We start from the raw sequence: 27,969 nt of genomic DNA, 5'->3' as shown, positions 1-27,969 counted from the left end.
CCCAAAGACTGGTGGGAGGGTCTGAAACGAAAGAGGTGCAGAGGCACCTTATGAACAGCAGGGGGAGCAGACTGTTGGGGAGCAAACTGTTGAGCATCTGTCTGCAGCTTTACCACCAGGCTGGCTTGGCCTCTTTTTTCACATGATAGAAACTGATGATGTCGGGTAAACCCAAATGACATTTCATGCCACAACAGTTAAGTTTTCATGTAGTTACTATACTTTTCTATAATTTTTTAACTTTTTCGTTCATTTGATTTAAGATATTCAAATTTGGAAAATGGGTCATATTAAACCTTGTTAATATTGATGACAATATGTTCAAACGGAAAACGAGCCATATTTCAGGAAATCACCTTGTCCATGATTCTATTGAGAGACTTCCAGCTGACAGCGGTGTTTGTGAGCATCACTGGCGGCCAGCAGGGAGGCGATCCTGGCTGCGACCAGCTGGCTGTCCCGTCAGACTGAAGCTTCTGACAACATCGGAGAAAATGTGCAATTGGCCATACATTTTTGTTAAACTGCCCATATTCAAACTCTACACCGTTAATTTCTTGCATAAAAAAGTCTCAGAAGTGAATTTAGTGGTGAAAAGGCCGTCAATCAGGAGTGATTGTTGTGAGTACATTAGTGATTTCCGACCGAAGGGATTTTTGCAGTTCCTAAAAGAACGTTCCTAGAACACTTTTTTTCGTCGTGTTCCAACCGTTCTCTTAATACATCCATGGTTCCGACAGGACAAATTTGGGGATTTTTAAGTTCCTCTGGCCGCAGTACCGTATTTCTTTCAGCTCCTACTCAGGCGCGCGGGAACCTATTTTTGACCAGGGGTGCTGAATAACAAAATAATGGTTGTTCTGATGATTTCACCCCTCAAGAAGCGTCAACATTTTGACACCTTAGGGACTAGTCGTTATTTATTTAAGGGGCTACCGGAAGAGTTTTGGGTTCTTTAGAAAAATTTGACTTCACCCTTCCTTTTCGCCAGCGATACTTTTTCTATGACCCTTCAAAATGATCGGGGGAAAAAGACCCCCTCTAAATTTATTGATGCCTTCTGTACTGGTTTGGGCGTGGCAAAGATGTACAGATAATCAGGGCTTAATGTGAGCCGGAACACACTGGAACATGTTCCAGCACCTCCGACGTTGGATCCGGAACCTTTTTTATTGGATCCGGCACCTCCTGTGTCACCAGGAAAAATGAATCGCCTAAATGAAAAAAATAAACTACTGTTTGTGTAGTGTTCAATGTTGTTATCTGTTTTGTTAGTCGTTATTCCTCATTGAAGTGCCACAAAAATCTTGTGTTTGCATTTTCAATGCGTTTTGAGGTGAATTTTCAGGGTAATTTAATAGTCCGATAGATAATTGCTGCTTTTTTTACATTTCGCACCGATGCAGTGCGTGTTCTGAAATAAAAATAAACATTGTCCTGATGTACACACAGCGTTGTACAGGTTTTTTTAGTCAGAGAAGCTACGTAGGCAGTGTAATAAAAATGTTTTTGTTCCTGTTACCTCCAACCCCCGTTTTGAGTCGCCGGATCCACTCCGCCTCTGCGCTCCGGGACCTCCCACTTTACAAATTAAGCAATGCAGCTTTTGACAGATCAATAAAAAAGGGAAACACAATATTGTTTTTTATCAAGAGCAACAAGTATATAATTTATCACTTTTGTAGCAGCCGTGATGGTGCTGTGTTTTTTCCTAAAGCCGGATTGCAGTTTAGAGAGTAGGTCACTAGAGTACAGGAACTCTTTAAGTTGATCACAAACAAGAGATTCAAGAAGTTTTGACAAAACACACAAATTTGATATTGGCCTGTAAATTAGTTAAAACAGCTGGATCACCTCATTATGTAAAATCAGAAAACATTACTGTTTTATAATCCCTAACCCTCTTATATGACCACCACCTTCTATAGTCTCTACATACGGCGCATTTTTAGCAATAACCACATATACACAGAGCAAAATGCAGAAATGAGTCCGCAGAAATGTTAAAACAAAAAAGAAGAATTGGTCAGTGTTTAACCACAGAGATACAGATGAAGGGATACTTCCTCCTTTACTGTGACACATGCATTCATCAGTCAATTTAAAAAGTAAATACTGTGTTGCATAGCAAGTAATGATTGTTTTGGAGATGTTGCTCATTTAAAGTTAAGGAGTTCAAGGTAAGTGATAAGTCTCCTGCTTGTCTCAGAGTTCACCTGGGTGTACTCAACTCAGTTTGCACAATTATCAAACCTAACTGCTGTTCCTCGCCAACAGAAAGTTAAGTTAATTAAACATTAGATCTCTCTCTAGCAAGAGTCTCTACATTAATGATTTTATTTCTCAGTATGGACTACGGTTTGTATTCCTCACTGAATGTTTGCTCTTATCTAGTGCCTCAGCAACACTTATTGAGGCTTCTCCTCAGGACAACAGCTTCTTATTCTCTGCTAGAGAAGGAAATAAGGGAGGTGGTATTGCAACTATTCAAACTAGTTCTCTTGAACTAAATGCACTTTCAGAGATTTCTCAACTTTCAAATACTTAGCCATGGTTATTAAAACTCATCAATCCATTCTTGCAATCAATACCTACAGACCCCCAAAAGCACACTATTTCACTAATTTCACTGGTCCATACTCATCTCAGAATCCAGGCTACATTCTACAGGCTACAGGCTACTAAATTCTCCAGTATCTTGGTGGATCCTGGCACTGCGACCCAGACCAACTGCAGTCTCTCCCGGTTCCTAACTATTTCCCCTGAGGTCCTTGCCAGTCTGGTAACTGCCTCTAAATCTACAACCTGCATACTAAGTCCATTACCGTCTAACCTTTTAAAGAGCTGTTTTCTGTTTTAAGTAGATATATTCTTAAAATCATTAGTATTACTATGCTAATCTCTGCCCTCAGCTTTTAAAAACAGCTGTTATTAAACCGCTGCTTAAAAAAACATACTGACCCACAAGTTCTTAACAATTACAGGCCAATCTCTAATCTATCATTTGTGTCAAAACTATTAATTAAAATAGCGCCATTGCATGGGGCACTTTCCATAAGATCATCTCTCAATGCAAATCAAACCAGCCATTAGGCTAACTGAAATAAAACCATGCCAATCTGTAGGTATGGTGAAGTTATGGTAATCTGTTGGTTATAGAGCATTCTCCTACCGTGCCCCTCATCTTTGGAATGGCCTCCCACTTCATGTTGACATTTTAATCTAAATATTATATTACAGCCAATCATAGCACACCATCCTTTCTGCGTCCTTCACAAACAAACCTTTTCAGGTATTGTCTTATGTTGCTGGTCATTTTACACTTAATAATACATTTGATTGATTGATTGATTGATTTATACCATTATTGAGGAAATATTTATTCATAATTCAAATTGACTGATTCAAGCTTATCCATTTGGATTTAATATTTGGTTTTTCAATTTCAATTTAACATTGGCTTTTAATTTGGATTTAATATTTGGCTTTTCGATTTCAATTTAACATTGGCTTTTCATTTGGACTTAGCACATGTCAATGTAAATGAGGAGGCGTGGCCCAAAGACTGGTGGGTGGGTCTGAAACGAAAGGGGTGCAGAGGCACCTTATGAACAGCAGGGAGAGCAGACTGTTGGGGAGCACACTGTTGAGCATCTATCTGCAGCTTTACCACCAGGCTGGCTTGGCCTCTTTTTTCACATGATAGAAACTGATGATGTAGGCTAAACACAAATGACATTTCATGCAACAACAGTTAAGTTTTCATGTAGTTACTATACATTTCTATAATTTTTTAACTTTTTCGTTCATTTGATTTACGATATTCAAATTTGAAAAATGGGTCATATTAAACCTTGTTAATATTGATGACAATATGTTCGAACGGAAAACGAGCCATATTTCAGGAAATCACCTTGTCCATGATTCTATTGAGAGACTTCCAGCTGACAGCGGTGTTTGTGAGCATCACTGGCGGCCAGCAGGGAGGCGATCCCGGCTGCCACCAGCTGGCTGTCCCGTCAGACTGAAGCTTCTGACAACATCGGAGAAAATGTGCAATTGGCCATACATTTTTGTTAAACTGCCCATATTCAAACTCTACACAGTTAATTTCTTGCATAAAAAAGTCTCAGAAGTGAATTTAGTGGTGAAAAGGCCGTCAATCAGGAGTGATTGTTGTGAGTACATTAGTGATTTCCGACCGAAGGGATTTTTGCAGTTCCTAGAACACTTTTTTTCGTCGTGTTCCAACCGTTCTCTTAATACATCCATGGTTCCGACAGGACAAATTTGGGGATTTTTAAGTTCCTCTGGCCGCAGTACCGTAGTTCTTTCAGCTCCTACTCAGGCGCGCGGGAACCTATTTTTGACCAGGGGTGCTGAATAACAAAATAATGGTTGTTCTGATGATTTCACCCCTCAAGAAGCGTTAACATTTTGACACCTTAGGGACTAGTCGTTATTTATTTAAGGGGCTACCGGAAGAGTTTTGGGTTCTTTAGAAAAATTTGACTTCACCCTTCCTTTTCACCAGCGATACTTTTTCTATGACCCTTCAAAATGATCGGGGGAAAAAGACCCCATCCATCCATCCATCCATCCATCTTCGTCCGCTTATCCGGTGTCGGGTCGCGGGGGGAGCAGCTCCAGCAGGGAACCCCAAACTTCCCTTTCCCGAGCAACATTAACCAGCTCCGACTGGGGGATCCCGAGGCGTTCCCAGGCCAGGTTGGAGATATAATCCCTCCACCTAGTCCTGGGTCTTCCCCGAGGCCTCCTCCCAGCTGGGCGTGCCTGGAACACCTCCCTAGGGGGGCGCCCAGGGGCATCCTTACCAGATGCCCGAACCACCTCAACTGGCTCCTTTCGACGCAAAGGAGCAGCGGCTCTACTCCGAGCTCCTCACGGATGACTGAGCTTCTCACCCTATCTCTAAGGGAGACGCCAGCCACCCTCCTGAGGAAACCCATTTCGCCGCTTGTACCCTGGATCTCGTTCTTTCGGTCATGACCCAGCCTTCATGACCATAGGTGAGGGTAGGAACGAAAACTGACCGGTAGATCGAGAGCTTTGCCTTCTGGCTCAGCTCTCTTTTCGTCACAACGGTGCGATAGATTGAATGCAATACCGCACCCGCTGCGCCCGATTCTCCGACCAATCTCCCGCTCCATTGTCCCCTCACTCGCGAACAAAACCCCAAGGTACTTGAACTCCTTCACTTGGGGTAAGGACTCATTCCCTACCTGGAGAAGGCATTCCATCGGTTTCCTGCTGAGAACCATGGCCTCCGATTTAGAGGTGCTGATCCTCATCCCAACCGCTTCACACTCGGTTGCGAACCGATCCAGTGAGTGCTGAAGGTCGCAGGCCGATGATGCCATCAGGACCACATCATCTGCAAAGAGCAGCGATGAGATCCCCAGCCCACCAAACTGCAACCCCTCCCCACCCCGACTACGCCTCGATATCCTGTCCATAAATATTACAAACAGGATTGGTGACAAAGCGCAGCCCTGGCGGAGGCCAACCCTCACCTGAAACGAGTCCGACTTACTACCGAGAACCCGGACACAGCTCTCACTTTGGTTGTACAGAGATTGGATGGCCCTGAGAAGAGACCCCTCACCCCATACTCCCGCAGCACCTCCCACAGTATCTCCCGGGGACCCGGTCATACGCCTTCTCCAAATCCACAAAACACATGTAGACCCGGTTGGGCATACTCCCAGGCTCCCTCCAGGATCCTTGCGAGTGTGAAGAGCTGGTCCGTTGTTCCACGACCAGGACGGAATCCGCATTGTTCCTCCTCAACCCGAGGTTCGACTATCGGCCGAACCCTCCTTTCCAGCACCTTGGAGTAGACTTTACCAGGGAGGCTGAGAAGTGTGATACCCCTATAATTGGCACACACCCTCTGGTCCCCCCTTTTAAAAAGGGGAACCACCACCCCAGTCTGCCACTCCTTTGGCACCGTCCCAGACTTCCACGCAATGTTGAAGAGGCGTGTCAACCAGGACAGCCCCTCCACACCCAGAGCCTTGAGCATTTCTGGACGGATCTCATCAATCCCGGGGCTTTGCCACTGTGTAGTTGTTTGACTACATCAGTGACTTCCGCCTGGGAAATCGGCGACAATCCCCGTTATCCTCCAGCTCTGCCTCTAACATAGAGGGCGTATTAGTCGGATTCAGGAGTTCCTCAAAGTGCTCCTTCCACCGTCCTATTACCTCCTCAGTTGAGGTCAACAGTGTCCCATCCTTACTGTACACAGCTTGGATGGTTCCCCCTTCCCCTCCTGAGGTGGCGAACAGTTTTCCAGAAGCACTTTGGTGCCGACCGAAAGTCCTTCTCCATGTCTTCTCCAAACTTCTCCCACACCCGCTGCTTTGCCTCTTTTCACGGCAGAGGCTGCAGCCCTTCGGGCCCCTTCGGTACCCTGCAACTGCCTCCGAGTCCTCCGGGATAACATATCCCGGAAAGACTCCTTCTTCAGTCGGACGGCTTCCCTGACCACCGGTGTCCACCACGGTGTTCGTGGGTTACCGCCCCTTGAGGCACCTAAGACCCTAAGACCACAGCTCCTCGCCGCAGCTTCAGCAATGGAAACTTTGAACATTGTCCACTCGGGTTCAATGCCCCCAGCCTCCACAGGGATGCACGAAAAGCTCCGCCGGAGGTGTGAGTTGAAAGTCTGTCGGACAGGGGCCTCCTCCAGATGTTCCCAATTTACCCGCACTACACGTTTGGGCTTACCAGGTCTGTCCAGAGTCTTCCCCCACCCCAACTCACCACCAGATGGTGATCGGTTGACAGCTCTGCCCCTCTCTTCACCCGAGTGTCCAAAACATACGGCCTCAGATCAGATGAAACGATTATGAAATCGATCATTGACCTTCGGCCTAGGGTGCTCTGGTACCAGGTACACTTATGAGCATCCCTATGTTCGAACATGGTGTTCGTTATAGACAATCCATGACTAGCACAGAAGTCCAACAACAAACAACCACTCTGGTTTAGATCAGGGAGGCCGTTCCTCCCAATCACGCCTCTCAGGTGTCTCCATCATTGCCCACGTGTGCGTTGAAGTCCCCAGCAGAACAATGGAGTCCCCCCTCGGAGCCCCATGCAGGACTCCAGTCAAGGTCTCCAAGAAGGCCGAATACTCTTAACTCCTGTTTGGTGCATATGCACAAACAACAGTCAGAGTTTTCCCCCCACAACCCGCAGGCGTGGGAGGCGACCCTCTCGTCCACGGGGTAAACTCCAACACAGCGGCGCTCAGCCGGGGCTTGTGAGTATCCCCACACCCGCCCGGCGCCTCACACCCTGGGCAACTCCGGAGAAGAAAAGAGTCCAACCCCTATCCAGGAGTATGGTTCCAGAACCGAGACTGTGCGTAGAGGTAAGCCCCACCAGATCTAACCGGTAGCGCTCCACCTCCACCTCCCGCACCAGTTCCGGCTCCTTCCCCCACAGAGAGGTGACGTTCCACGTCCCCAGAGCCAGCGTCTGCCGCCCGGGTCTGGTCCGTCGAGGCCCCTGACCTTCACTGCCACCCATGTGGCATCGCACCCGAAAAAGACCCCCTCTAAATTTATTGATGCCTTCTGTACTGGTTTGGGCGTGGCAAAGATGTACAGATAATCAGGGCTTAATGTGAGCCGGAACACACTGGAACATGTTCCGGCACCTCCGACGTTGGATCCGGAACCTTTTTTATTGGATCCGGCACCTCCTGTGTCACCAGGAAAAATGAATCGCCTAAATGAAAAAAATAAACTACTGTTTGTGTAGTGTTCAATGTTGTTATCTGTTTTGTTAGTCGTTATTCCTCATTGAAGTGCCACAAAAATCTTGTATTTGCATTTTCAATGCGTTTTGAGGTGAATTTTCAGGGTAATTTAATAGTCCGATGGATAATTGCTGCTTTTTTTACATTTTGCACCGATGCAGTGCGTTTTCTGAAATAAAAATAAACATTGTCCTGATGTACACACAGCGTTGTTCAGGTTTTTTTAGTCAGAGAAGCTATGTAGGCAGTGTAATAAATTTTTTTTTGTTCCGTTACCTCCAACCCCCGTTTTGAGTCGCCGGATCCACCCCGCCTCTGCGCTCCGGGACCTCCCACTTTACAAATTAAGCAATGCAGATAATAGTTGATTTTCTACAGCTGTGACATACGCGCCTTAACCTCTCTTCTTCCAGTCAACTAGTCTCATAAAATATAAAATGACTGAGGAAGCCTAGTGACGAGTCCATAGCAACCAGCTTACGTGTTGAATTTGTGCCAATTGCACATTTTCTCCGATGTTGTCAGAAGCTTCAGTCTGACGGGACAGCCAGCTGGTGGCAGCCGGGATCGCCTCCCTGCTGGCCGCCAGTGATGCTCACAGACACCGCTGTCAGCTGGAAGTCTCTCAATAGAATCATGGACAAGTTGATTTCCTGAAATATGGCTCGTTTTCCATTTGAACATATTGTCGTCAATATTAACAAGGTTTAAAATTATCTTGTGAATTCAAATTTGGATATCGTTTCAAATGAAATCAAATGAACGAAAAAGTAGCCTACACGGGCTGTACAAAAGGCTGTCAATCAGGAGTGATTGTTGTGAGTACATGTCGGAGAATAGCGCGGACATGCACCTCACACCACGCGCACCACCCAGAGAAAAAAGTAAGAGAAAGAAAAAGGAGAGGTCGCAGTTCGGACGATGACTGACTACCCGGTTGAGATTGTGTGCGTGTGTGTCCTCGAGATCTGACCACACACAAACACACGTAGCAGAGCTACCCACACCCATGTTTGTACTGCTTAATGAAATAAAACATCAAAAGAGAGAAGTTGTCTCCGTCTGTGTTTTAAACAGACATACCTAGGGCGAAGTTGGAATCCAGAATCAGCTTTAAATACAGTCCTAATCTAGTCCTCACTAACACAGGCCCAATTATAGTAACTACATGAAAACTTCACTGTTGTTGCATGAAATGTCGTTTGAGTTTAGCCTACATCATCAGTTTCTATCATGTGAAACAAGAGGCCAAGCCAGCCTGGTGGCGAATCTGCAGACAGATGCTCAACAGTGTGTTCCCCAACAGTCAGCGCCCCTTCTGTTCATAAGGTGCCTCTGCACCCCTTTCGTTTCTCATTTACATTGACATGTGTCAAGTCCCAATGAAAAGCCAAATTTTAAATCCAAATGTAAAAGCCAATGTTAAATTGAAATCGAAAAGCCAAATATTAAATCCAAATGGATAAGCCAAATGAAAAAAAAAAAAAAAAAAATAATAATAATATTTTTAATTTGATCTCGCTTCGTTTTCTCTTTGGACTTTCAATTTGAATTATGAATATTTCCTCCATATACCATCCCCCATAGTGCCAAGTGTCCTGTCACAAGTGTTACTTCATGCAGAGTCACTTGGTGGTGAGGGGCCATTCGCAGGCATCAGTTTGGAAAGTGCATTTTTCACAATATTACTTTTGATAATAACCACACAGGTGCAGATCAAACTGAGATCCATTTTTACCAGTTCTGTTCATATTTCCTTCACTTCTTTGGTTTCCTGCCATGGTCAAAGTTTGAAACCAAGCATTACTATTTGACAAAGAGGAAACTCTTGAAACATATCTTCAAAAATGAGAAGTAGACACAGTGAAAAAGGGTCAAGATTTCACACCTTATCGTTGAGTGTGGCTGCTCTGAAATAGTATGTACAGCTTAGCTTTCCTGACATGGAAGAAAAAAGAATAGTACTGTTTTTGTACAAATATTCATACAAATACAGCTCTAAAGTATAATGTCAATTTTTGAAAGTTATTTATGCATCACAATCTACCAGCAGAGACTGAATGTGGGTGTGGTGTGTGATGTAGTTATAGAAGGTGGTGGTCATATTAGAGGATTAGGGGTTATAAAACCATGGTCTGGGTGAATACTTGATTCTGATTGGCTGCATGGTGTCCATAAAAAAGTGTTATAGGACACCTACTAAAGAAGTTCTGGTGAAACTGACTGTCTACCTAAATGTCTAAATGAATGTGCTACATTAAAAAAGAAGAAAAATGTGAGTGTAGTCTGGCATTGCCAGACCTTCATCCACAGCGCTGCGGAAGAGGATCTGGCTAGTCCAAACCAATCACAATTGTCATGGGCGGCGCAAATCTAAACTCAGATTGGACAGATAGTCCAGCTAACTGTCTGGAGTTACCCTGCAGAGATCTGAGGAGCAGTTAACCATAGTCCTCATAAATCCACCGGAGTTTAGAACGCCAACACAAAGAAAGAGGAAGATAACGGACATCCAAGTTAAAAGATCGTCCTCTGAACACCACAGGATGGCGCTAAAACACAGCAGCAGGAAGTCAGTTACACTCTGAACTGACTTTGTTTCACAGTGAAAAACGTTATCTCACATGGCGGATAATTGTTCCTGAAAATTGTTATATTGTTTTTGGGACAATGACATGGCTGATAGCTAGCTTATTGTTAAACGTACTGTGAAATTATATTTACTGATTGCCAACCGTGCACAATATTATTGACTTTGAATCTTGCTATCATAGCGTTAGCTCTCTGGCTTGTCTAAGCTGAGCGGACTGTAAATATCTTCCATTGTTAAGGTTGGCAAGTCATATCTATGGTGAACAATGTTTGCATTGCATAAGAACCTTATGGGATGGGAATGATTGTTCCAGGTATTGGTCAAATCCTCAGGCGTAACCAGGGAAACAGAGTTATTGTTTGGAAAAACTTTAGATTACGATTGTAAAACAAATTAAAAGATACATTTATGGTTTAAAAATTTGTTATTTGTGGGTCACCTGGATAGCTCACCTGGTTGAGCATGCACCCCATGTACTAAGGCTCAGACCAGTCACATTCCGGCCTGCGGCCCTTTCCTGGTTGTCATTCCCCCTCTCTTTTCCCTTTCAATATTCCGCCGACCTGTATAATAAAGGCCTAAAATGCCCAAACAATAATCTTGGAGGAAAAAAAAAAAAAAAAAAAAAAAATATATATATATATATATATATATATATATATATATATATATATATACACATCTATATGTGTTATTTGGCAAGTTACCATGGTTTAATCTGGTTAATGCACTGCCCATTGTCCCACCTTCCTCGCCGCTGTCATTTCTGATTTAACATAATTACAATCCAGCAAAATCACTGTGTGCAGATGAATGACTTACTTTTTAAGATGTAGCAGAGCCTTTAATGGGGGGCTTAAAATGGCCATGCTACTGCCAGTTGGGATAGTGTTGTGTTAATAGAAAAGTAAATTCTTCCAAATTATGGACATCACGCAAAACTAATGAAACATGTACATGTATATGGAAAGGTATTTAAAACTAAAAGCTTAAAACATCTCACCCAATGAAGAAAATGATTCAAAATTATTTCAGGGAGGGCCGGTGCCAACCCGTGCCCCTTCTAGCCCCGCCCCTGGCAGTCAAAACTTCAAGTTATAAGTAGAGTAATACAGGAACTGAAAAAATGAGGAAGAAAGAGAGAGAGAGAGAGAGAGACCGTGTTGGAGAGGAACAAAAGAAGAATCTGATCAGAGATCAGCATCATTTAAAGAAAACACTTCGATCAACACCTTCATCACTCTCCAGTGGCTAAAATATGGAGATGATGTGCCATGAAGAGGATAGTTTATATGCAAATGTCCCTGATCCCTCAGCCAGGAGTGTTGAATCAAAGATCCGCTCTGATGAAGACAGGAAAGTGGCTGCTGCAGAGTCTGGTGAGAAAGAAATTCCTATGGTTTCACCATTATAAGTTTCAGTTTTAAAATGCAACAATGTTAACAGTAATCTACGGAGCCCCAGAAGGATCACATATAGGAAAAATATTAATGCCTGGGAAGTAGTGGCTAGATAGGTATAGGTAGACTATCAACAGCAACTACTATATGTTATAATCCAAGTAAAGGCTACCCACCGTTTTGACAAGGCCTATGTTAATCTCAAGATCCAACCAATATCCAAATGATTATCCTTTTAGATTTATAATCCCATAAAGTAGGCTACCCCCACGCTCTATTCACATCATAGGAAAGTACATCGCTATCGCCAGATGAGTGACAATTTTGTTTTGCAAACTTTCGCTAACCAGTGTATGACGAAGGCATGTTGGGTGGGTGAAATTAGAAAGCTACCGTTAGCTAACGAGCAGCAGCCGGCCGTTCGGTCGCTCCACTCCCGCTATAGGAAGACTCATTTCCAGAGAGAACAGCTGACAGCCCGGGAGAGGCACTGTCTGGTTAACACCAGTTTTTAGCTGTGGCTGTCCTTCCTTTGCCGTACCTGATGTTGTTGCATTTTGCCTGCTGTCTGGAGATTCCTTCAAGCACAACTCGTATTCTTTCGGATGTTTCATGTAGCTCGACTTGAATGGCCTTCTTTTGACTGAAAGTACTGCCAAACAACACTTTTTTTCACTTTTCACTTTTTCCGTCTAGCTCCAACTACGTCATTATGTCAACCACGTAACTCTACAAAGAGTAGTGAAGTAACAAGATAGTTCAGTCCAAGATGGCGGAGCTGCAGCTCTGTCATGGGTGCGTGTCAGTTTTGTTTGCAATGGAACGTTCGATTGAAAATTGAAAAAAAAATTCTAACGTTCGGCAGTACCCGAACTCCGTCAAAAAGCCCAAAGTTCGGCCGAATTCCGAACCGAACTCTGGGTTCGGTGCATCCCTAGTTATCAGCGAAACAAGCTACAAAGTTATAATAATAACAACTTGGACTTATATAGCGCCAAATAGGGGGGGAGGGGGGTTAGGGGTCAAAGGACTTAGTGAAAAGAAATGTGTTGAGGTGCTTTTTGAACAGGGATGGGGCAGAGCAGTGGAGTGGTAGACTGTTCCAGAGTGTGGGAGCAACCTGGTGCGGGGGGTGTCCAGCAGGTCCTTGTCAGAGGACCGCAGGGAACGTGACAAGGTATTGTGGTGAGAGACCATGGAGAGATTTGTAGGTGAGCAGGAGGATCTTGTAGTTGATGCGTGACTTGACTGTCAACCAGTGGAGCTGTTGGAGGATGGGAGTGATATGCTGCTAGGGCTTAGCGTGGGTTAGAACCCTGGCAGCAGAGTTCTGGACATACTGGAGTCTGCTTAGGGCCTTGGTGGGCAGTCCAGACAGGACACCATTGCAGTAGTCCAGATGGGAGGTGATGAAGGCATGGATGAGTGTCTCAGTTACTGAATGTGTGAGTGAAGGCCGGAGTCTTGAGAGGTTTCTGAGGTGGTAGAAGGTGGAATTAGTAATTTTTTTTATGTGGGACCGAAAGGAGAGAGTGGAGTCCAGGATGATGCCCAGGTTGCAGCAGATGGGGAAATGGAGCAGCCATCCACAACCAGTGCCAGGTCTCCAATTTTCCTGAGCAGTGGTGCAGGGGCCACCACCATCAGTTCTGTTCTGTACTTCCATTCTAATTTTCGACTTTTCATTGGTAGCGTCCTAAGACATGAATGATGATAATGTTCAATCAATCAATTGATCAACATTTATTTATATAGCATTTTACAGCAACCGGCATTTATCCAAAGTGCTTTACATCAAGAACCAAGAATAAAAAACATGAGAAAGAATAAAACATAGAAAACAACAACAAATCAGAAAACGTTACATAGAAACAGGAGGAGGAATTGTAACACCACTACTACATACTAAAAGCCATTCTAAATAAATAAGTTTTGAGTTTGGATCGAAAAAGAGCTACATCTGTAATAGTGCAAATGTCAGGGAGTAACTTGTTCCAGAGCAGTAACTGCGAAAGCCGATCACCCCATCATTTATACCTTGACCTTGGGACTTCTAAAACCAGTTGATTTGAAGACCTCAATGACCGGTTGGTTGTTGAGTCTAAAGTCGTCCGTAGGCAGGCCGTAGCACAGTCTACAAAATTATCTATTTGGGAGGGACTAAAGTTAACATAAAGGTTCTCTGTTATATTAAGGCACAAAATTGAGTTAAATGCTGTTGGAATATCTTCTTTAAATGTAGCTATAGCACTGTCAGTTAGGCATCTAGTGTAGAAGCTTTTATCTAATTTCGTATAGTTTGGTAGTAAAAATTCGAAAGTTATTAAGAAATGGTCTGATAATAAAGGATTCTGCGGAAATACTATTACATCTTCAATTTTCATGCCATATGCCAGCACAAGGTCGAGGGTGTGGTTAAAACGGTGAGTGGCCTTATACACACTCTGACTTAAACCAATTGAATCTAGTAGTGAGTTGAAAGCAGTACTAAGGCTATTGCTGTCAACGTCCACATGGATATTAAAATCATAAGTACTTTGTCTGATTTAAGGACTACGCATGATAAAAACTCAGAGAATTCAGATAAAAATTCAGAATACGGACCTGGAGCCCTGTAAATAACAACGAATATAATTGGCTGTAATGTTTTCCGTGTTGGATGTTGAAGATTAAGAACAAGGCTTTCAAACGAGTTATAATTTAGTTTAGGTTTAGGATTAATTAATTAACAGGCTTGAATCAAAGATGGCTGCAACTCCCCCTCCTCGGCCTGAGCCTCTAGGAATTTGAGTATTAATATGACTGGGAGGAGTGGCTTCATTTAGACTAACATATTCTTCATGGCCCAGCCAGGTTTCAGTAAGACAGAATAAATCAATTTTATTATCTGATATCAAATCGTTTACTAATACTGCTTTAGAAGACAGAGATCTAATATTTAATAGTCCACATCTAATTTTCCTATTTTGTTCTATCATTGCAGTGGTTGTTTTAATTCCAATTAGGTTGTTAAGTATAGCGCAGCTTTTGTTAACCTTTTGATTTAACCGATCTGAGCCGGGGGACGGACACCGTGCTTATTAGACTATGAGTGGGCGACTGCTCTAACGGAAGCACAGAGGAGCGCGTAGCACTGCACCTGTGTTTACTAATATCAAATTTGGGTTGTCATGGTTTATGACCGAAAATAGACTTGGTCAGATTTTTTGATATGAGAGCGTCTCCGTCCAGAGTGGGATGAATGCTGTCTCTCCTAATCAGGCCAGGCTTTCCCCAGAACGCCCCCCAGTTATTTATGTAGCCCACATCATTAGCTGGGCACCACTCCGACAACCAGCGGTGGAAGGATGACGTACGGCTGTACATGTCATCGCTGATCAGGTTTTGCAGGGGTCCAGAGAAAACTACTGTGTCCGACATTGTCTTTGCATATGCACAAAGTGACTTAACATTCATTTAAGTGATCTCCGATTTGTGTAATTGGGTATCGTTACCACATACGTGAATTATGATCTTATTGTATTTACAGTTATTTTTATTTTCAGCCAGCAGCTTTAGATAGGATTCTATATCGCCCGCTCTGGCCCCAGGGACGCACACGACCGCAGCTGCTTTTCTCGGAGCCCCTAACCTCACGTTTCGCAATACAGAGCTCCCAATAACCAGAGCTGTCTTCTCAGCAGGTGTATCACTGAGTAGGGAGAAAGTGTTAGAGAGGCGAAGACGCTCCGGTTTAGAGTGACCGCCGTCATGTGCACTCCCCGGGTTTAGAGCTAGCGCTACGCTTCTTTCGCCTGGCTGCTCGGGGTCTGCCGGGGGACTGCTAACAGAAGCTACAGTATGTTGTCCCGCACTAGCTACGGGGCGCTGGCTAGCTACGGAAGCATACAATTTTGATTTCATGGTGCGGAGTCGTGCCTCTAATGGCGTTTTTCCATTACATGGTACCTGCTCGACTCGCCTCGACTCTACTCGACTCTACTTGCCTTGACTCGCTGTGCGTCCGTTTTCCATTGCAGATTTTAGTATCGCCTCAGCGTGGCTGGTCGTCATAGCGACTGCCGTGGGCGTGGCCTTGCTTTTCCCATTGACATATCCCAGACGCATTTCCTGGTTCTCCGTCTCCGTAAACAACATGATATCAAAGAGATAGTTAACGTTTACTGCTCCAGATTTCCCACCGTGGTCACATATATATGACTCTAGAGTCGCCACTCGCTTTCTTTCTCTCAGCCTCGCTTGGAACCTCGACTGAGCAGGTACTAAAAAAGTACCCGTTAGCAGGTACCAGGTACTTTTTTCCGTAATGGAAAACCAAAAAAGGCGAGTAGAGTCGAGGCGAGGCGAGTAGGTACCATGTAATGGAAAAGCGCCATAACTCACTAAGCCTCAAGGTCAAGGTCAAGGAGTCTTTATTATCCCCGAGGGGCAATTCGTTAAGCAAATAAGGTGCAACATAAACAACACATTAGCCATACAGACAACAGACAATATCGATGGAGGTGTGCTTTTTTACAGACAGCGTCAACCTGAGGCTCGAAGGTGAGTTTGTCGTCTATTATAATACCGAGGTATTTGTATTGCTTCACTACTTCGATAGCTTGATCGTTAATAAGGGTCGGGGGATTCTTCCTAAAGTCGATCAGCATTTCTTTAGTTTTTGCCGCGTTGATGTTCATAAAAGATGACTTGCACCACGCTGTAAAATCATTTAAAGTAGCGCCATACTCAGGGTCGTTGTGAGTCAGCAGTGACACTATTACCGAGTCGTCAGCGAACTTAATGATGTGACGCCTGGCGTGCTGGCTTTGGCATGCATTTGTATATAAAATAAATAAGATTGCGGAGAGGACGCAGCCCTGGGGGGAACCGGTGGAGGAAAAGAGAACATCGGATAAGATGCTATTCACTCTCACGCGTTGTGACCTGTCAGTTAAAAAGTCCATCAGCCAACAAATAAGACTGTGATCAATATTAAAAGTATTCTTTAAGATCCCTGCCAAAATATGTGGTTGAATGCAATTAAAAGCTGAAGAAAAATCGATAAAAAGCAGCCGCACAAAGCTCTTTGCACCCTCAAGATGGGTATAGATCAGGTTAAAAAGAGTACATGTTGCATCTTCCACTCCCCGTTTCGGTCTGTAGGCAAATTGAAGAGGGTCTAGTAGATCCTGTACAGAGTTCAATAGTTCATCTTTCACAATCTTCTCTAACGTCTTCATAACGAGGGACGTGAGTGCCACAGGCCTAAAGTCATTAAAGACTCTGGAGTCTTATTTTTAGGCACCGGAACAATAATTGAGTCTTTCCAAAGATTAGGAACGGTGTGGAGATGTAAGGACATTTTGAAAAAAAACGATTATAGAAAGTGTTCAGGTCAGGTTGAGAGGGCAAGGTCTGACATGCCATTGAGGGAAATCGGCCCTTTCTTAGACTGCATCCCCATCATGGCTTTCACACCCTCCCATGCAGGATGTGAGTTGCTTGTGCTTAACATGTTCTCAACTTTGTCCTTATAGTTAAGTTTAGCAAGCTTAAGTTCCTTTTTAGCTTGTTTTTGAAATACTCTATATTGAGTCATGTGACCTTGGTTGTAGCTAATATTTCGTTGATTAATTATGCTTTTTACAGATTTGGAGACCCTAGATTTATTATTTGGATATATCGAAATGAGTTTTTTATGAATGACTAACTCCTCACAAAAGGTGATGTATGCAGAAACAGTCTCTGTAAGCTCATCAATGTCCTTACACTCATTTTTAAATAGATCCCAATCAGTACAGCAGTAGCATTCCTGTAGACACTGGATAGAGTCCTCTGACCAAACCGGAACCAACTTTCATTCCGGCTTGTTTCTCTTCAGTACCGCTTTGTAGGACGGAACCAAATAAACAGAGTTGTGATCGGACATGCCAAGTGGAGCTCTGCTGTAGAATGTATAAGCACCTTTGACGGATCCATAACAAAGGTCCAGCTTTTTGGTCCGCCGTGTTGCACAGGTGACATATTGATAAAAATTACACAGAAGTTGACGAAGTTTGGTGCTTCAGGTGAAATCCCCTGAAGCCGCTGCACGCACTTCACCATCGCCCGAGTCGCTAGGTCGGCATTAGCCTTCGGGTGAATATAAACAAGTGTTACAAATATCTGTGGGAATTCCCTGGGCAGATAAAAGGGGCGTAGAGATACAGATAAAAGCTCGATATTAGGAGTACACAGTTTTTCTCTGACAATCACCGTATTCCACCATTTCTTGTTTATATAAAGACATAAGCCTCCAACAATTGATTTTCCCGTCACTGTGGAGTCTCTTTCAAGACGGACAGGTTCCCCAAAACAGTCCAACTCAAAATCAGCGAGTGGATCCTGATCTTTGAGCCACGTCTCTGTCAAGGCGAGGAGACAGGCGGATCTGTATTCTGGAAGGAACTTTACTTTTGCCTGAAGCTCGTCCACTTTATTTCAAAGGGACTAGACATTGGCGAGGATAATTGAAGGAAGGGGTATCCGACGATGGCCTTGTCGCTTCAATCTTTGCTGTACACCGCCGCGTCTCTCCCTTTTCCTCACTCCTGTCCTGGGTGCCCAACTCCGGTTCTCTGCGGGGCTGCCGACCGGATGATCTCAGGTGGAAGAGCCGCCTGGGAGTTCTCAATTCCCGCATCGGAGTTACGCAGGAACAGGAGAAACTCACGGGTATATTGGGGGGACTCCTTTTGTTCGCAGAGTACGCCCAAAAGTTTACATAAGAGCATAAAAAGGATAAAACCTCCCATCAAACTGAGGTGAGTCATTGTTATGACCGTCACACGCAGATCAGTTAAAAATCCATGTAAGTAGGGACGCTAAAACCAGGTCAAACATTAAAGACAACACTCTCACTCTGCACTCTGCTGCCTGTCGCCATTACAGCGCCTCGCCTCCAGAGCAGTGAATAAACTAAATTTATTACATGTATCGTTATCACCAAAGGAGGCAGAGGAATAGCTAAACATTTGAAACGCAGAGCAAGAGAGAGCAGGAGAGGGAGAGGAATTAGCACTGGCTAATGGCTAAGCTAAAGTAGCTAATAGCGTTTTAACAATTGTGAGATTAGCGAGGCAGTCGCTGTAAGAGAAGAGAACTATAAGTGCTTGAGTATAACTGGTGTAGTTTAAGTGCAAACCAGGCAAATAGTCGCTAAATTAAACAACAAAGCAGAGTTGAGTAAGTTTTTGCTGTAGCAGCAAACTAGCGTCCATGAGACGGGAACACCGGAAGTAAGACAACACGCTTACCGTCAACGTCAGCACATCACAGATGGTAAGTCCCAGCACACACACTGGTGTGGAAGTGAATTACAGTGAGTTTTAATGGAATACTGGGAAAGTTTAAATAACCATAGGACAATTGAAGTCCAGATTATGAGGCCATTTCAGCAGAGCCGGCATGCCATGGACATGGAATATGGTGCTGAATTTGCCAGTATTTTAAGCAGACAAATGTTTGGGACTTTGTCATGCAATGAAAAAGCTGATATACTTTATGTGAAGCACAGTGTTTTGGTGTCACAGAAAGACTTCTTAGGAAACTGTACAGTGGTGCCTCTGTCTCCATTCCACCAGACAATCTTGGATGAGCAAGACCAAAGAAAGGTCACTGTAGTCATGTCACTATGTACAGTGGTTGACATCTGGGAGACTGTGAATGAATCATGGAATGCAGATTAAAACTAACACATTTTTTTGTGTATCTTTTTTACATATCATTGGCCATTGCTAATGACATACACAGTAACTCATCATAGGCCTACTTTCATTTAATAAATCAATTCAAGCTAAAATGTAAGAGTCTATAATTAGGCTATACTGAGCCTGATCTATTTTAAGAGATTTTCTTAAAATTAAGTTAATACCTTTTAGAAAAATGTCACCTGGGGTAAAACTCCCCCTGCTGCTACCCTGATTTGCATTTGTATAGCTCACAGCATTTTCATTTACATGTTAAGGCCTCCCCTAGAATTAGAGGGAGGGGGGGGTCATGGGGGGACAACTGCCAAGCAAGGCCCACGTCAATTTCCGACAATTCACGGCAGTTTTCGGTGTTGCCTGTAAATTGCCGTGTACAGTCGTAAACCTGAAGTTCCACGACAATCTACAATGCCGCATACTGACGAAAATCCCACTTTTCATGCAGTGTTAGATCACCTCTCTTTCCCATTCTGACATTCAGTTTGGAGTTCAGGAGATTGTCTAGACCTGGACAACACCCCTAAATGTATTGAAGCAGCTGCCGTGTTGATTAGATAATTGCATTAACAAGAAATCTTACAGGTGTTCCTAATAATCCTTTAGGTGAGTGTAGTAGTACAATGTCTTACTCTGATGCTACTGTAAAAGTAGCTTACACTGTAAGTCAGTAGTATTAAGTGGTTTGGGGTCCTTCTGTAAGTAATTTTGGGGTACAATTTGTTTTTGATGAATTCTACGAGCAGCAATACCACAGGCCAAGTAATTGCCCGTTCCAAACAGGCACTGCGCTAGTTAATGAGATGTTTAGAGACTTGTGTGTGTATGTGTATGTGTGTGTGTGTGTGTTTTCTACATACAGGTATAAAACGGTACAGGCTGGCTGCTGTGATCCTTGGACTCCTGTGTATGCTACAAGCTGCGCTCATCATTTTCCTTCTTATTTCTCTCCGTGAGTATTCTGAATTTGTTAGTAATTTAGCAACTCACTTCTGTAACAGGAAAGTTAAAAAGGAAACCACCTCATTATTATCACTGTGGGTTGGACAATATGACCTGAACAGTAATTTACTAGAATTTATTCAAGAAAGCCATCTTGGAAATTTTGTTTTACATTTATTGATCTCTTTAGTTGCATAATCCAACTGAAGAGAGACTGATCGAGTCCAATATTGGGCCAATGTACCTGTAAAGTTCCTAGTTAAATACCATTGTCTTAAAGTTTCTTTCCAAGTCAGCAACATTAAGTAACAAAATATTAAAGTTGTTTGTGACACTGTAGAAGAAGATCAGGCATTGTTTGGAGTTCCTGCTTTGTGTTCTTGGCTGTTAAAATGAAAAAGCCCTTAAACACTAAAGTCTGTGGTCCCTGATATGACACAGCCAACATCTAGATGTGTCATTGACACCACCTTGGCTCTTTGTTTCTTAGCAAATACAAGAAGTTTGTCTTCCCAAAGTTAAACAAAACAAATTACAAAACAACCAACAAGAAGGAACGGGTTGAGCCATCACTGCACCAGTGTTAGCACGTAGGCTACTTCCACAACGCGTATTCATGACTCAACCATCTCCTCCTTGTCGGTTATTGGCTGGAACACTGTTTGTTATGGTTTGTGGGGCAGGTTGACGCAGTTTGTTTTTGTTGCCGTTTGTGGAGCCTGGGCTGTCTACAGAGACCAAGTTTTTTTTGCAGTGTGTTCAGGGACAGGCAGCTAGCATATAGTGAGGAGATGTTTGCTGTATGTGACAAAAAATGTTGTAGCCTAAAAAACGCATCACTTAGAGCACCTTTAATCTAATTCTGTTGAAAATAATGATAACCTCTTCTCTCATAATGACAGTTTCAGAGAGAGACGAGTTTAAGAGAACCAACTTTGGTAAGTACGATGATAAAACTACTCAAATAATCAGGGTTTAGATCTTAAGGGGTGTACAGTAAGTCCAAGCAAGGTAAATATAGGTATTACGCGTGTTAAATATAATGTGAAATATCCCAGTTAAATCCTGTCATTAAGGACTGACGAGATGATTTAATTTGTGAAAATTTGCACTTTCTCAGGCAGAACACTTAAACGTACAATATGTAACTTTCTGCCGCTAGGGGTCTCTCAACCAAAACAATGGACGGTAAAACTGGACTTTTGATGACGTTGCGAAGTTGCGTGGAATTATGGGAGTTTTTGCTGCCGGTTAGAATGCATCAGTTCACGGACGAGTTTACTCATGTTACTTGTATTCATGTTATTCTAATAAAATAGCTGCAGTTTCCCCAACATAATTGCGTTTTTCTTGATTAGATTTTTATTTGTAGCAATTGGACCAGTTAGCTCGTGAGCCAGCAAGCTAACAGTAGCCAGCAGCTAAAACACAAAATATTTCACGTCACCTTTTGGATGGTTTCAACATCGGGGCGGACGGGGTTTGTTGTAACGCTAGCAAGCTACCTAACGAGGCTGAGAGACTGGTGTGGGTGGGGATTGCCGGGGGAATCTCCGCGATAGCAAGGACGTTCAATGCCTGTTGTGCAGCAGCACAGCAGGCTGCCCGGAATTATCTCCCCTTCACTTTTCAGTAATCTTAGCTTTTCGTTTTGGTGCTTAACCCACCTTTTGTCGGGTTAATTTAGCTAACCGTGAAGACAGCTAAACGCGAAGGGGGGAGAAATTCTGCAGGGAGGTGATTTTCGGCACATAAACCGGTAGCGCTACGGAGATGTAGCTAGCTAACGCTATGGATGGCCGCTGTTGTGACTCGGTGCTGGGTCGGATATGGTCTGTTTCCCGACGTTTAATTAAACTGCCGTTAGCGTCGAAAGCACCAGGCACTGGAAATAAGTTCTGGCCGGGGGGGGTGCTGTAATGAAAGTAGCTGGCTGATAGCTGACTGGGGGCTAACGATAACTAGCTAGATATATGTCCCGGGGCTGTTGTCAGCTGTCATCCCGACTGAGTCTCTCTGCGCCGGGGGAGTGAGGCAGACAGACCGGCGTGGGTTAGCCCAGTCCTGTTATCTGTGGTCGAAACAGTCATACTAAAAATAACTTTAATAGCGTGTTGAACGATGTTGTAACCTCATAATGTTGCCCACAAAGCATTAGCATCAACGTTAGCTAGCTACTTGTCAAACAGCACATTGTAGTAACGTTAAGCTGGTATTGATATTGAACTTTCAAAATAAATAAGGTCTCTGTTGTATTACTGTGATAAAAAGTGGGATGTAATTAATCACAAAATGATGCTGTATGGCAAAAAAAAAAGCAGTGGTTACAAGTATTTTTTTTCTGTGACATTGTATGATTTACAATTACTCCTGAACGTATCATCTGGGTGCCAGTGTTCTGACGGAAGTTAGAGTAACTGGAGGGTGAAAGGTTATATGACGCCACTGACGGGCGACTAAAGGAAACGTCCCGTGTCTGAAAATAAAATAACCGATTTCTCTGGGTTTGACATTTGGTGGAAACATTTAGGATAGTGTAAGAACACAACTCATAAAAATATATAACATAGGTTTGGTCGTTTTTTGACATTTTAAAGCAGAAATGTTACATATTGTACCTTTAAGTGACAAACAGGAGCAGAAAAAGCTAAAAGAAGAGTGGATAACAGTGACTTTGATTCATCATGTGGACAGATACATTACTCTAAATCAATGTTAATGCTGCTCTGTGTCTGTTGCATATCTATGAAGGAAATTGTTTTGATAACACATCAGCCAATAACAACTTCACAAAGTCATGGTTGTGCGTGTTATCATGTTCCAGAAGTCTTCTGTCCACAAGTGGCCAGAAAATGAATAAAGGGAAATTAATGAATTAACCAGTCACATTGGTCAGCCAGTAAACTTTGAGTCCAGCACAAATTAGGATGCTAGATGACATAGGGGCTTATTAGAACCAGTAGGTAAATATCAAGTAGCTACTAACTACCTATAATTGATAGATGAATGAACTATGTAAATTATGTGTTAAAGTGAACTGTCTCTTCAGTCATGGACTGGGCAATTTACTCTCTCACTGAAACATTTTGGGACCGATTGGTGGGGATTTGCCACTGCTTCATGTCAACAGTTACCTTAATATAAAACTGTATGAGGCGTTTTCTTTTGTGGGGTGCAAATTTTTCACCAAAACAAGTTCCTTCCTGAGATTATATTGCAGAGCCACACCTGACCGTGTTTTTTCCTGTGTGTAGTGTATGTGTGGAGGGGCCAGATTTTTGCCCACAGCACCATGGAGATAGGTCTGGCAATGCAAGACTAGGATTAATATTATAATCCACTGTTGGTGGTTTGAATTGATCAGATCATTTTAGACTATGAAGTGCAACTGGCTACTACGCAGATTAAAAAAGTGTATTAAGTGTAGATCACTTAATGAATGGTAACAAAGTGCCACATCATAATCCACACTTCTTGTTTACTATGCAGTAACATTCAATGACACAGCAGTTTCAGTTCTGTGTTCCTACATTCGTGGAGAGGATTAGGTCCAAAAACAAATCATCTCAGGATCACTAGTGATCACTGATGCAGTAACAAGAAAGCTAATGATACGGTATTAGATGAAGAAGAGGAAAGAAACACCCTGTCATCTATAGATTAATGCAACAGACAATGGGAATTCTGTTTCAGATGTTGAGGCTGGTTACAAAAACCTGACTGAGGAGAGAGATGACCTGAAGAGGAAGCTGAATAACTTAAGTAAGTATGATGATGAAATCAATAATCAGAGTTTGGAACCAAAAGGGTGGTAGTCTAATAATGGGCAAATGCAAGTGATAATTTTACATGGAAAGTTCCTGGTAAATATTATGATTGTCCTAAAGGTTCTTTTAAGTCAGCATCATTAAATCCCTAAAAAACTAAAGCTTTTGAGCAATCATATGATAGAGCAAACATCCAGATGTGTCACTGACACCGCCTTGGCTCTTTGTTTCTTAGAGAATACAAGAAGTTTGTCATCACAAAATGAAACTAAACAAATTACCACTACTCTGATACTGTTGAAAAAAATGATAACCTCTCCTCTTAAAATGACAGTTTCAGAGAGAGACGACTTGAAGAGAAACAACTTGAGTAAGTACGATGATGAAACTACTTTTACTATTTACTCTAACCACGGACAAAGTACACACAGCGATACACAGCCAAAGAGCCAATGAGGTTTAACCATGTATCCAGCTCATTTAAATAGCTCACGTTACTGCTTTGTGTGAACAGTTAACTTCATTTAATATTGTATGTTGCGTTTTCTTTAGCTGGGTGAAAATGTTTCACCAAAACAAGTTCCTTCCTGAGATGATTTTGCAGAGCCACGTTCGCTGCCTCCAGAGCTTAGCGTCACCCAACACAATTGTGATTGGTTTAAAGAAATGCAAACAACCCTGAGTGTGTTTTTTCCTGTGTGTAGTGTATGTGTGGAGTAGATTGCGACTACCTCTGTCTGAATATCTGTCCGATTCGGACAATCAGGAAAGGTTAACACATTGAACATTTTAAATTTAAAACAGCCTATTAACGTGCGCTTGTTGCCCTGTGCGAGCTGATGCGCTCATCTGTTGACATTTCCGAATGCCTTCCTACAGGCTGTCCACACAAACAAACGTACATGTGTCATTATGATGAGAAAATTTTTTATTTTAACTGTGTCGGGGGGCTCGGGCCGGGTTCGGTTACTGCTTTGTCGGACGCAGGCCGGGCTTGGACAGAAAAATGTGGCCTGATCAGCACTCTAGTGTGGAGGGGCCAGATTTTTGCTCACAGTGCCATGGAGATAGGTCTGGCAATGCGAGAGACTCACTAGTGATCACTGATGCAGATGTAAGAGAGCTAATCATATGGTATTAGATAGGGCTGGGCAATATATCAATAGTTTATTGATATTGTTATATCGTTATGTGAGACTAGATATCGTCTTAGAATTTGGTTATCGTAAAATGGTATACAGTAGCTCACAAAAGTGAGTGCACCCCTCACATTTTAGTAAAAATTTCATCATATCTTTTAATGGGACAACACTGAAGAAATTACCCTTTGCTACAATGTAAAGTGTTAAGTGTACAGCTTGTATAACAGTGTAAATGTGCTGTCCCCTCAAAATAACTCAACACACAGCCATTAATGTCTAAACCGCTGGCAACAAAAGTGAGTCCACCCCTATGTTAAATTCCCATAGAGGCAGGCAGATTTTTATTTTTAAAGGCCAGCTATTTCATGGATCCAGGATACTATGCATCCTGATAAAGTTCCCTTGGCCTTTGGAATTAAAATAGCCCCACATCATCACATACCCTTCACCATACCTAGAGATTGGCATGGTTTTATGTTGGTTAGCCTAATAGCTGGTTTGATTTACATTGAGAGATGATTTTATGGAAAGTACCCTTTGCCAATCTCTAGGTATGGTAGTTTTGGGTGTTGCTTGTAAATTGCTGTGTGCAGTCTGAACTTCCACGACAATCTACAGTGCCACTAAAATCCCACTTTTCATGCAGTGACAGTGTGCTTCTCAGTATCATCAGTGCGGTAAATGTCAAGAGATGTAGTCCATCACAAACAATGTACTGCATTTCAAATTTTCCTTCCTTTTTCATTCTTTCATTAATAAGTCCAAAATTAAGAAGTCTACAAGCTACAAGAGTAATAGTGGAATAGATTTTAAGAATTTATATATTGGCTTTGTGGATGTAAACACTTTCTCACATATAATTCATAATACTGGCCTCATGCGACAACTACTGTCACATTTACATTTGTTGACTTTACAATAATTTTTATTTCCTCCCCCCAATAACCAATTGCCCTTTTTTTGTCCGAATGAAAGACCATTTTTTTTAATTTTGTTGTTCATTTGGGTTCTTTCTGTTTTCACTAAGCTCAAGAAGGATGGGAGTATTTCAGCGGTAGTTTCTACTACATTTCTTCTACCAGGAAAACCTGGCAAGAGAGTAGAAATTACTGTCTTCAAAAGGGTGCAGACCTGGTGATTATCAACCGCAAAGAAGAACATGTACGTGTGTGTGTGTGTGTGTGTGTCAGATGTAGTTTAGAATAAAGAATACAAATGTTGAATGAATGTAAAGGTCAATGCGGCGGCTGATACATTGAAATTAGTTCAATAGGCATGAATGTTGTAAAGATTCTGTTATATTGTTTAAAGTTTGTGACTCTCTTTTTTTTAAACAAGGATTTCACAACAAAATTTAGGAAGCTCATGTGGATTGGCCTGACTGACTCAGAGACAGAGGAGAAGTGGAAATGGGTGGATGGGACTCCACTGACCGAAAGGTTCACACATTTTGTTTAATGTGGTCCATTCAAACTAAATCCCTATCTTGTGGTTCTTGGGTTGTGTTCTCTGATAAAAGCTCTTTTCTTTCAGCTACTGGGATTCCGGGGAGCCCAACGGTGGGAAAAGCGAGAACTGTGTGAAAATAAAGAAGTTTGATTCAGAAAACAGCTGGAATGATCTAAGTTGTTCCACTCCACTCAACTGGATCTGTGAAATGAAAGATTGTCCATAACTCTGCAACCAAAGCCACCAGACAGAAAACTAAGGACGATAAATATATTGCTGATACAATTTAAATCTTCACAAAACCAACCTGAATATGCTCATGTGGACAAATCATTTCCAAGTCAATATCATTTCCATCTCAGTGTGGGATAATCTGAAGCCTGGTTATTTGCGCTGCAGTAAAGTGACCTGTTAACCCTGTGACGCCTGAATTTATTCACAATTATATAAACAAAATGATGTGTGTTTCTGGCTCCAAGCTGATGCTAAATTAAGTTGAGATTGTTAATTTGTCTATAGCATATAGAATAGATATAAATTTAGGTATGATGCAAATTAGCGACAACAGGCATTCATGGTAAAATTCTTTACAAAATGGTAAAATTAATAAAACACATTTTCCCATTTCAGATATGTAGATTTTATTCATATCACAAAATAATTGACAAATAAATGAATCTTGACAACAGCAAGAAAGAAAACACTCTCCTACTCCCTAACATTGACAGTAGTCTTTTTAGGGTTAGGGTTAGGGGTTAAGGGGTTAGGGTTAATCTTGCTTCCGTGAACTGGATGTAGTTCCCACTCCGACCGGTCCTACGAGAAACCAGTGTGTGCAAAAGGTTCCTAGGTATGTATCGAATGTAAACAAACCGGCATTGGGGGAATACACACGCTATCTCGCCTGCGGTCGGAATGGAAGGGGTTTGATGCAAATTAGCGGTCGGCGTTAAGGGGTTAACATATAGAAACAAATGTCCAACGAGGTTCACTGCTTTGGCTGAAAAAAAGAAGAACAAACCTGCAATATATTATACATGCTTTGATTTATTGCTTGCTGAACAAATGTATAAATGTTTATGGGTGGGAGGGGAGAATGTGGGCATCTGGCCATATCATAGGGGGCTCTAGTCCTGTCTCATTGGTTTAGTTATGAC

At 42.6% G+C, this 27,969-nt stretch overlaps 1 protein-coding gene across 2 annotated transcripts; it reads left to right on the top strand.

Moving 5' to 3' along the window:
- The first annotated feature begins 11,591 nt into the window (after positions 1–11,591).
- On the top strand, positions 11,592–27,301 carry LOC114564854 (CD209 antigen-like protein D). 2 transcript variants are annotated; one of them, XM_028592472.1, is made up of 8 exons: positions 11,592–11,764; positions 20,375–20,464; positions 21,357–21,392; positions 24,148–24,216; positions 24,556–24,591; positions 26,391–26,524; positions 26,702–26,802; positions 26,897–27,301. In XM_028592472.1, exons 1-8 carry the CDS (start codon positions 11,644–11,646, stop codon positions 27,036–27,038), a joined length of 729 nt encoding a protein of 242 aa, XP_028448273.1. In that variant the 5' UTR covers positions 11,592–11,643; the 3' UTR covers positions 27,039–27,301. The 2 variants fall into 2 exon arrangements, with proteins under 2 accessions (XP_028448273.1, XP_028448274.1); XM_028592473.1 differs by lacking the exons at positions 21,357–21,392; positions 24,148–24,216.
- The last annotated feature ends 668 nt before the right edge of the window (positions 27,302–27,969 follow it).

Source organism: Perca flavescens, chromosome 12, assembly GCF_004354835.1.
Source record: "Perca flavescens isolate YP-PL-M2 chromosome 12, PFLA_1.0, whole genome shotgun sequence".
Classification (NCBI taxonomy): Eukaryota; Metazoa; Chordata; class Actinopteri; order Perciformes; family Percidae; genus Perca; species Perca flavescens.
This window is presented reverse-complemented; position numbering and strand designations above follow the sequence as displayed.